Consider the following 11377-nt stretch of genomic DNA (forward strand, 5'->3'; position numbering starts at 1 on the left):
GTATATATACACACATATAAAAACCATAAATACACACACACTTGCATTTTCTCTACCTAAGAAGTCTATTTGAAGCTTTTTTGGTTTTGGAAATTTGCCTAGAATTACTCCAGTTTTATATATTTTTTTAAGATATTAGCTCTATTTTCTATTGTATCAATGTAAGAAAAATTGTTTAAAACCTTTTAATATTTAACAATGGGCAGGTTTGGTTCAGAGACATCACTGATAGTGATAATCACAGGATGTTTTCATTGTGTGTCAACAAGATCGTCTCTATGTTGGAACAAATCCATGAACTCTATTCACTTTAACTTCAGAGGACTTTAGGTTCATTCAAGTCTGATAGGCTATTTTTTTAAGGATGAAGTAATTGGTGAGATGAATATTTATTTTATAGTGCCAAGCTAAGTTGTATCGAGTGTTATATGATTCTGGGATCCAATTTGAGAAAATATTTATAGAATATTCCCAGCAGTTCACTTACCCTTTGCCAGGACCCAGGTGGAGAGGACCAAGTGTGTTATGAAGCAGACTCTTTCATTACCAGACCACTATAATTAATAGAACGTTCTTATATTTAATGAAATTTGTGCCCCTGTTTAAATGCATGTGTGATTTGGAGTTCTGCTTCTGGAAAAACATATAACAACTCCACTTACCCTTCAACATACTTTATGTTTTAAAGTAGTTTTCATGACACCTTAGTTTCATTGCATCTTAATTTTCTCTCCCCCCATTAGACATTAGTTCGTCTGTTCAATAATTTTCACTTTTTTAAGTGTTGAGTATTGTGCTAACACTGAAGATGTATTCGCCAGCAGAAACAGACAGTGGTTCCAGCAATCTTGCCAATACTTTATATATTCTTTTAACTCTCAGAATAAAAATTTAGTTTTTAGTCGTTAATCATTCCTACTAATTTTGATTTAAGTCAATAAGCTTTGGATTATAAATATGCACAAGTAACGGCATCAGGAAATACTGAAGGATGGGTACAAGCTATAGCCTTTGCCATTAAAAAACCTAAAATTTGGGAAATGAGACACATACAAAAATATTTATTCCAGAATGTAATAGGCCATAGTATAGTTAGGAATCAAGTACTCTTGAGTACATAGAAGAGAGATGAACTCTTCCTAGAGGAATTTGGGAATGCTTCTTAGAAAACATAGGCCTTATGTCTTTGAAAATGGGTAGGATTTTATCAGATGGAGTTAGGTAGAGTGAGCATTTCCACTGATGAAGCATCATGAGCAAAGTCTCTGCTGCAGCCAAGAATATAGTGATTTGTGGATTACTGGGTAGTCTGAAGGTTGGCGCTTAAAGCCAGAATGATAGGTTGGGGATAGAAAACATCATTTGAGTTTGGATAAATTGATATACATGTTTGGTTTCTAAATGATGCAGTGCACTCATTCTTTCATTCGTTCAACAAATGTTTATCTAGTGTCGAACATGTACCAAGAACGTTGTTAGATACCAAATAAATTTAACATTCTTCTAAACTATAGTGCTAGAATATTCCACGTGTTGTCTTAGTAGGTTAAATTATTTATTTTTCTATGACTGAAAACTAATGCTTCCATTATTTGATTAAGATTTCCTTTGATTTCTGGTAATTTGGTCACACTTTTGTTTAATATAGTCTTAAAGCCTTTTATTCTAACTCTTGAGGTCAAATGTTTCAAAATTCAGAATTTTTTAGATTTTTAGGAATCTGATATAGCCCCTATACCTATTTATATAAAGTAGCACCTCCTGATCACATTCTCCAGATGGCTTGCTAGAAAAGTATTAATTTTTAAAAGTGTATAAATATAGACTATAAGTAGGCTCAAGTTAGTTCAGGTCAGGTTTTGCTTCTGAATGAATTTTGGTGACAAACAGCACAAAAAATTGTTTTCAAAGATTTTGCATTTCAAAGGTTAAGATAAAAGATAGTAGGCCTTTACTATGTGTGATTAACTGAAACTCCAGGTTTTTGCAGTCTACACCTCTGTATGCTATTTATGATTTTTTGTTTGTTTTTACTTAAATGCAGCACTTTAAGCGTAGTAAACTTTAGTCAGTGATTGGTTCATTTGATTGATTTATTTTTCTGTCAAATATGTATTATGGTTTTATGTGTGTTTGACACAGTCTGACTTAATCTTTCTTCTTAATACCTATTTTTGATTTACTGCTCCCAACATTTTGTCATCTACAAATTGTTGTCACTTATTTCAAGCCACTGTTAAAACCTCAGTGTGGCATTCCATGAGAGCTTTTCCCCACAGCTTGACACTCCACAGTTAACTGACATTAGTATGATAAAGCTGGGAACTCCAACAGTGCAATCTCAGATTAGCATTTTATCCACAAGACTATTTAATAAATGTTGTCAAATTATTTGCTGAATTTAAGTATAATGTATATTTATGTATTGCCCGTCCAACCAAACCAGTGATGCAGTTACTTGATCATGGAAATCAGGTAAGCTTGACATGAGTTGGTCTTTTGCTTCCGATTTTTGCTAGTGATCCTTTATAATATTTATTATTTTTGAAGCTGAGGTTTGATATAAAGTCTTTAATTATCAGCATATAGCTTTTCCTTTTAGACAAGGGAAATCTTTGCCTTCCCCCCTTATTTCCCATCTCCCATTTTTCATGTTTCACAAAGATTATTAAGCATATCTGTTTCTGTCGACTCTACATCATCAGCCAGGTCCTCTTTATTTGATAAAATTAATTCCAAAATAACCTGTCCATCCCACACACATACATAACTATAACCTGTATTTTTTTTTGGAGATTACATTATAGAATTACATAACAAAAATCATTCTAATATTTTAGCAGAATTAGTATCCTGTACATTATTAGGATAACTGAAGAGATCAAATTTTTTTTATATATTTATGTTTCAGAAAGCTATCATCCTGTTTTAGTTGCATGGTCTTAGTTGCATCCTTCCTTCCTTCCTTCTTTCCTTCCTTCCTTCCTTCCTTCCTTCCTTCCTTCCTTCCTTCCTTCCTTCCTTCCTTCCTCCTTCCCTCCCTCCCTCCCTCCCTCTTTTCCTCCCTTTTTTTCATCTGTCTTTCTTTATTCTTTTTTGTTTCTTCTCAACACATTTATCTCCACTATGCTTTCACTTTTAGGTTTGCTAATTCCTTACACCAGTTAAATTGTTTCTTATAAACTATGGTAATTTTCTTTTTGGTTTTATTGAATGAATGAAGCCTTTCAATTGCTCGATTCTTATCTGTATGAACACAATAAATATTGTTATTGACAANAAAAAAAAATAGAACCTGCTAATTTGGAATATGTATTCCTAGAACTATTAAGCCATGGAAACTGTGCTTTTTATAATTCAATATCACAATACATCCATTCTTCCTTAACACTGGGTCTTTTGGGGATATTTTTTCCCCCTATGGAACCATCACAGCCGTTTCAAACTGTTCAAGAAGAACTGACTTCATCAGTCAAAGAATTTCATTGATAATATGTTTGAATTCTAAAGGGCAAAACAAAGTTGGGATTTTTCTTACTACTTTGGAAAAAATTACTGCAGAGAACATCAACTTTGAAGAAGCCAACCACTTAAAAATTGTAACAATGCTCATCTTTGAAAAGATCCAATAGTTATGTACTATTTGGGGAGAAAATGTTAAAATATTCAATAGTATGGATATGATCTCATTACAAATGTAGAGGAAGCACATTTAAGGCTTTTTAAATACAGCTTTTAGTTACCACTTATGACTGATTATAATTAATATTAAATATGATTTATAGGATGTATTGAATTTTTTGACCTGCTCAAATTATGTAGTAAATTGGACTTTAATATTGTATCTTAAAAAAATCAAATGAGGTCTTCTTGCTATTACAAAAATATTTTTCAAAGTGATTAATTAATTAATAAGAAGCAATCATTGCCAGCACTGAACCCTTAACAACAATTTAGATATTGGGTTGTCGGAAAAGTCATGATGCATTTTTGCAATGAAAAACATAGTAAAAATATGTCATGACTTTTCCAACAACCCAATAGGTCAGCATCTTCCCTCAACAAGCAATTGAAGGAATTTTCTGATTGATATATTGACTTTATTATTAAACACAGGTCTTGGCATTTTCTCTTTATTAGTTATCTTTTCATTTTACTTCTCGATAAGGAGTTTTTGTTTTTTTTCTGTCATGCAGTCATTGCATGGGTCTCCTACTGTCATATCTGCTTTGTCCCATTACTGCCAGAAAAAAATCAATTAGCTAATTAACAACCTTACAACTGTTGCAATTTTCTCTTTTTTAATACATTTCAATAAAATTCAGAGTCCCAAGGAGAGTTTTCCCTTTTCACAATAAATTTCAATGTTTTCAAAAGAAGCCCAGGCCTACTTAACATGGTTGTCATTTCCAAAATGGTTATTCAAGTCATCTGATAGTGATTCTCACTTTCTTACGCATATGAGTCTTAAAATAATTCACATTTTCCCTGAGAGCTTGCCACTGTATTGCTGAAATACCCTCTGAGACAAGTACCCCATTGATGATAAGCCATAGAAAAGGCAAGTGCTGGGAGCTATTAAGTTTATCTTTTGGAGAAGATATTGCATATGTGTTTGCATGTGCATAATTGGGACTATCAAGTAGTACAGAGAACATGGCTGGGCTAGCTCTTGTTGTTTGAAACAGAAGGAAAGCCATTTTCTTTCAGCTTGCCTTTGTTGTGTCATTCTAGGTTTGGTGGGGTGGGAAAGAGTGGATTAGATGTTCTTATGTATATAAAAAAATACACTTGTAAATAAAAGTGTTACATATGGACATCTAAATATGATCTGTCACAACTTATTTTAGTTTATTTAGACTCATTCCAAAAAGATGTATGCAAGGGGAAAAAAAGATTTGATAGGATATACCACAAAATGTTAGAATAGTTTCCTCTGGATGGAGTGATTTTCAATTTGTGCTATACATTTCTCGGTTTTTTCCTAACCTATTTGACACTGACCATGCACTAATTATATTCAGAATAATACATTTAATTCCATTTTGAAATTCACACATGTAAAATACCACATGACAACAAGATATATGGGTGTGTGATGTATTAGTATATTTTATTTTTCATTTATTTTTTTTAAAGATTTTTATTGGGGTATTGGGGAGATGGGAACAGTGTTGGGGAATTGGGGGAAGGGGAACAGACAAGTTGATGTTGTTTTGTTCTTCAGTCTAGTTGTGGAGGACATTGCTTCACTGGCCCACATTGGCACCATCATTGCGCTCTTCCCGGGCGAGGCAGATCAGTCATTGGCTTCTGGATGGCCGCTCACTGTGGCTGCTGGCCGCTCACGCTGGCTGCTGGCTACATACAGTAGCCCATGGCAACCCACTGCCACAGGGGCTGCAGCCTATGCCGTCGCCGGCGACTCACGGCAGCCCAGCTCCAGATTGAGCTGTTGTTCAGCATCTTAGCTGTGGAGGGCAGTGTCACTGGCCCTCATATGTGGGATCCGAACCAGGGCCCTCTGGCGTCCCAAGCCAGTTCTTAACCATCACGCCACTCGGCCGGCCCCTGTATTAGTATATTTTAAATGAATAAAGTAGGTTTTTGCTGAAAACTCTAGGGATTATGCCAGATTTTTGTTAGTTCAATATTACAGTGTTCCAAAGATTGAACTATCTTTCTAAAGAAAAGAAAAGCACAGGCATGAGCTGAATCGTTCCTGAGTGGAAGGGTACAGTATTGGCTCATGCTTACGAAAGCCAAGGGCTCATGCACATTCTTGAATAATTCACATTTCAAGTTTTAAGCATTGACTCTTAATATGTGAAATTGTATTGCCCATCCTGTTCAGTGAGGAAAATTTATGAAAAAGACTTACTTACTTTTAATAAATTGAATTCTATTTTAGCTTTACATAATTCTGGCTATATTTTATGGAGTATTCCATTCGTAAGCTGGAAATAGAATGAGAATGAAAAAAATGCAAAAGTAAATGTGGGAAATACAAAGGGGAAACACAATACATAAAAATGCACAACAAAAATTAAAGTGAGAATTAAGCATAATTAAACTTTCTCAAACATAATCTTACTTGAACTTGGAGAGGAAAAATAGAATACATGGTCTGTTTTAAAATTATGCCTATTCAAACCTAGAAAGTATTTCCCTTTAAAAAAATACGTTCAACTGTGGGAAGTAAAAGGAAGTATAGAAATTATGAGCACATTCGAATTACAGAACGAATCTTCACAGCTAATGTTATTTTAAGCCAGTATAGGGATTTTACCTAGACATTTTTTCTTACTCCTCTTTTAAATTAAATATTTAAACACTATGGTAATGGAAATTTGCAGAAAACTGGAACTGAGCTGATGTTAATAACAGCTGTTAGCACAATTGATCCACAATACCTAATGACTTCAAATGTATGTTTCTGCCAATTCAGCGTGAAACTCTTTTTGTTTCTTTTCTCGATTCTGAAATTGCTCCTTTATGATATAAGGTCCTAGTCATTCAAATATGCCATGGAAATTATGGAATTTCATATGTTTATCATGAAAACTAAGTAGAGTTGAAAAAATTTACTATCAAGCTTGCACTTATTATTATTTTTTTTTATAGTTGTAAAAAAACCAGATATGTGAGCTCTGTTAAGGCTCCTTTAACAATCTATTCTTGTTATTTTTCTCTCCTTTTGGACTCTGTCAATGGGATCAAACTAAAATATTAAAATTTATACATATGTATATATATATTTAATTGCTTTTAAGAGTTTTAGGAAAACTCTATAAAGTATCACCTAGTGTTAGTCTTTGAGATTGAGTAAGAGAATTGTTGGTTGTGTTGTTTGTGGTGATGGTGATAATAATGAAACAGCTCATTCATAAACTAACACTAATGGATTAAATGAATTTCCTTTAGAACTCAGCAACTATATTTCATAAGTACAGTCCTTTGATAGATAGTTGAGTCCCTAGAAATGCCACATTGGGTCAGAACTCAAGTTTAAGTAGCTTTGTGTTCTTTATCTGAAAATGGTGCCAGTGAAAGTTGGAGGAAAAATATGGTTACCATTACCTCTGTGATATGAACTGTGAAAGCTAGGCTAGGTAGCTATATGTGTTAAAATCTATAATTTCTGAATAGATCTAAAATGTGTCTTCTCATATTTCTATTCTGTCTTCCCTGAGGTAGGATATTCATGTTAACTGTGTATCTTCTTTCATTTCTTTTCCCCCTTAAAATTGAGACTTTACAACTGTAAGGATATGTATCCTGGTTTTAGAGTTATGTAGTTCAATTTAGCTATTTCTAAAGATTGTATAAGTTTTCGTTGATCGAAGTGAAGACACTGACTTGAGAGAGAAGGTCATTTCTCTGGATAGAGAGCCAACTATCTAGCTCTAAAGGTTTAATGGTGTTTAAAACAACTTTAACAACCTCATAAAGAACATTCTAGTACCACTGATCACACTGAAAGATACAGATACATTTTAACGACTCAATAGGGTCCACTTGAAATTGAAAGCCTATTCTAAAATTGTAGTTAAAAAAAGGTAAAAACATCTAAGTAAGCCTGATAAAAAAGCTGTGAATAGTTCTTTCTATGAACTGTAATCATCTGTATTCATTCCTACCTACTAACTCAGGTCATTAAAATGCTTTGGAAAGTATTTAATCATTTTTCCGTTGTAGAAATCACTTAATTCTGGAGAGTTATAGTGTGCCCTGGACAGGCCTTCCTGTTTTGTTTTGTTTTTTTTTAGAGCTTCACTTATGTTACCTTTGTCATCTTTGATAATGTCATTGGTTTTTGAACTTCTCCACTGCCCCTCATTGAACAAAGCTTTCCTCCAGGAGCCATGTCCTGTTCACATGCCCACACATAAAAAAGTTTGGCTCAGATTTAGCCCTTAATTCTTGTTCATTGAAAAATAAAGAAAATAATCATTTGACCGTGTGGTTTTTCAATGTCCAGAATTTTCAGAGAACGGAATTCCCTGGTGTCCCTGAATTTTTCTTTTCAAAGTAGAGGGTTCTTTTTCAGATTTGTTTTCCTCAATGAAAAATTCATATGTCAAGTAAACATATGCAGATGAGCTCAGGAACTAAAGACCAAAAGTTACTTTACAAAGTCAAGCTTTACAAAAGTAAGGAAAAATCAGACATAATTATTTTACTTCCAAAGGCTAAATGTTTAAATCATATGTTATATCGTCATCATACTTGATGAAAAGTTCAGAAGGAACAATGAACTCCTTTGTGTAAAATACATTTATCAAATTCAAACCTATTTGAAACTTTTAACCCACTTAGACCACTTGTATTGAAATCCCTGCCTTGCCACTTACTAGCTTTACGGCTTTGGGCATGTCACTTCCTCTCTCTGTCTCAGTTTCCTCATCTGGAAGGAAAAAAATACAGCATCTCATTGTATTTTTGTGTGGATTAAATGCAGATCCACACATAATAAATGCTAATTATAAGTATTGTCATCTGTTTCCCGCAGTGCCATCAGTATATGTGGGTATGTGTTTAGCTGGAAGGGGAACCTACCTAATCAGAGAACAGAGTTACACTCTGCCATGCTTTCACAAATTAATTCCTTATTTGAAATAATGGAGAAAGAGTTGCTTCAAATTTTAATTGACCCTTTAATTTAAGGGTCTTTTGTTTCTAGTATGTTAATATTAAATACATAAGAAGTGGTGAGAAACCTAATAAGCCTCAGAAGAGGAAAAATGTAGAGTTAGCGTACGAACTCATCTTTGTAGTGGTGAACTGAAGGACTATTGGCTCAGTAAGAGCTTGTTTTTCTAGGACACTGCATGCCTGATATGAGTGTTTCCTCTTTGTTTTCAAGGTTCGTTGGGGTGATAAAGGATCTACTGAGGAAGGTGCAAGGCTAGAGAAAGCCAAAAATGCTGTGGTGACAATTCCTGAAGAAGGAGAGGAACCCGTCAGGCCTAGGCCACCTCGACCCAAACCCACATACCAGCCTCTCCAGACAAAGTGGTACACACCAATTAAGGTAATTGTCCATATTTTGTGTAATTTGACTGAACTTCCTAGAGAAACTGTAACTCCCCCCCACCCCCAGCTATCTGAAGGAGGGGCAAGGCACATCAAATATCAGACATTCATTTTGCATTACAGCACCTGAATACTTTCTCAGCACCAACAACCTTCTAATTTATTTGTTTGTTGGTTTAATTTATGAGATAAATGAGAGTAGAGAATAAGGGTTTACCTTCTTCGCTGTAGCTCATTTATTCAGTAAAGATAGGTTGAGCCTGTTCTCTAGGAATTCACCAATCCTGTTGTCTTTAGGGTCGTCTTGATGCGCTCTGGGCTTTGTTGCGGAGGCAGTACGACCGGGTTTCCCTGATGCGACCTCAGGAAGGAGACGAGGTTTGTTGCGGGGATGTTTTGGGAAAGAGGTGATCACTTGGGTCCATATAACAAAAGTCGTGGAAGACTCAAAAAGAATTTAAAGCCCTCATTACACTTGAGGAAGGAGTTATTGTCTCATGCAAATTCTTATTACATTGGGTACTTCATAAATTATTATCTATTGTTAGAAAAGATCTTCAAGCTGCGATTTAACACAAGTCCCTTTTCAAGTAACACATATAAAAAGTAGAGTCCGTCATACACATGGTTTAATAAGTACACTCATGGTTTCAGCCTTGGACTTGAACGACATCATGTTCTGAGGTTTTGTCCAGTGGGAGGAGAGATTGGGGAGTAAGAGCTAAAGTCTTTCTCTAGCGTTTGCTAGCAGTGAGGTCTGGAGAACATGCCTCAGAGCCTCCATTTCTTTAGGTATAAATATGGCATTTCCCTGCCTCCAACAGTGGATGAAATCTAATTTCTTAAATATATGAAATTGTCTTTAAAGTTATATGCATTATAGAAATCTGTAATGGTGATATATATGTATATACACACACATATACATATAAGTATATATACACACATATAAAAACCATAAATACACACACACTTGCATTTTCTCTACCTAAGAAGTCTATTTGAAGCTTTTTTGGTTTTGGAAATTTGCCTAGAATTACTCCAGTTTTATATATTTTTTTAAGATATTAGCTCTATTTTCTATTGTATCAATGTAAGAAAAATTGTTTAAAACCTTTTAATATTTAACAATGGGCAGGTTTGGTTCAGAGACATCACTGATAGTGATAATCACAGGATGTTTTCATTGTGTGTCAACAAGATCGTCTCTATGTTGGAACAAATCCATGAACTCTATTCACTTTAACTTCAGAGGACTTTAGGTTCATTCAAGTCTGATAGGCTATTTTTTTAAGGATGAAGTAATTGGTGAGATGAATATTTATTTTATAGTGCCAAGCTAAGTTATATCGAGTGTTATATGATTCTGGGATCCAATTTGAGAAAATATTTATAGAATATTCCCAGCAGTTCACTTACCCTTTGCCAGGACCCAGGTGGAGAGGACCAAGTGTGTTATGAAGCAGACTCTTTCATTACCAGACCACTATAATTAATAGAACGTTCTTATATTTAATGAAATTTGTGCCCCTGTTTAAATGCATGTGTGATTTGGAGTTCTGCTTCTGGAAAAACATATAACAACTCCACTTACCCTTCAACATACTTTATGTTTTAAAGTAGTTTTCATGACACCTTAGTTTCATTGCATCTTAATTTTCTCTCCCCCCATTAGACATTAGTTCGTCTGTTCAATAATTTTCACTTTTTTAAGTGTTGAGTATTGTGCTAACACTGAAGATGTATTCGCCAGCAGAAACAGACAGTGGTTCCAGCAATCTTGCCAATACTTTATATATTCTTTTAACTCTCAGAATAAAAATTTAGTTTTTAGTCGTTAATCATTCCTACTAATTTTGATTTAAGTCAATAAGCTTTGGATTATAAATATGCACAAGTAACGGCATCAGGAAATACTGAAGGATGGGTACAAGCTATAGCCTTTGCCATTAAAAAACCTAAAATTTGGGAAATGAGACACATACAAAAATATTTATTCCAGAATGTAATAGGCCATAGTATAGTTAGGAATCAAGTACTCTTGAGTACATAGAAGAGAGATGAACTCTTCCTAGAGGAATTTGGGAATGCTTCTTAGAAAACATAGGCCTTATGTCTTTGAAAATGGGTAGGATTTTATCAGATGGAGTTAGGTAGAGTGAGCATTTCCACTGATGAAGCATCATGAGCAAAGTCTCTGCTGCAGCCAAGAATATAGTGATTTGTGGATTACTGGGTAGTCTGAAGGTTGGCGCTTAAAGCCAGAATGATAGGTTGGGGATAGAAAACATCATTTGAGTTTGGATAAATTGATATACATGTTTGGTTTCTAAATGATGCA

The 11377-nt window shown here is 34.4% G+C and overlaps 1 protein-coding gene across 1 annotated transcript in view; it reads left to right on the plus strand.

Moving 5' to 3' along the window:
• Positions 1–8788, plus strand: part of ANTXR2 (ANTXR cell adhesion molecule 2) — a 98258-nt gene extending 89470 nt beyond the window's left edge. The window contains exon 14 of the mRNA XM_019627428.1: positions 8684–8788. Within this exon, the coding sequence (XP_019482973.1) occupies positions 8684–8788 (105 nt within the window). The remainder of the gene's footprint in view (positions 1–8683) is intronic.
• Positions 8789–11377: the final 2589 nt, after the last annotated feature.

This window comes from Hipposideros armiger, unplaced genomic scaffold, assembly GCF_001890085.2.
Source record: "Hipposideros armiger isolate ML-2016 unplaced genomic scaffold, ASM189008v1 scaffold_730, whole genome shotgun sequence".
In the NCBI taxonomy this organism is placed as follows: Eukaryota; Metazoa; Chordata; class Mammalia; order Chiroptera; family Hipposideridae; genus Hipposideros; species Hipposideros armiger.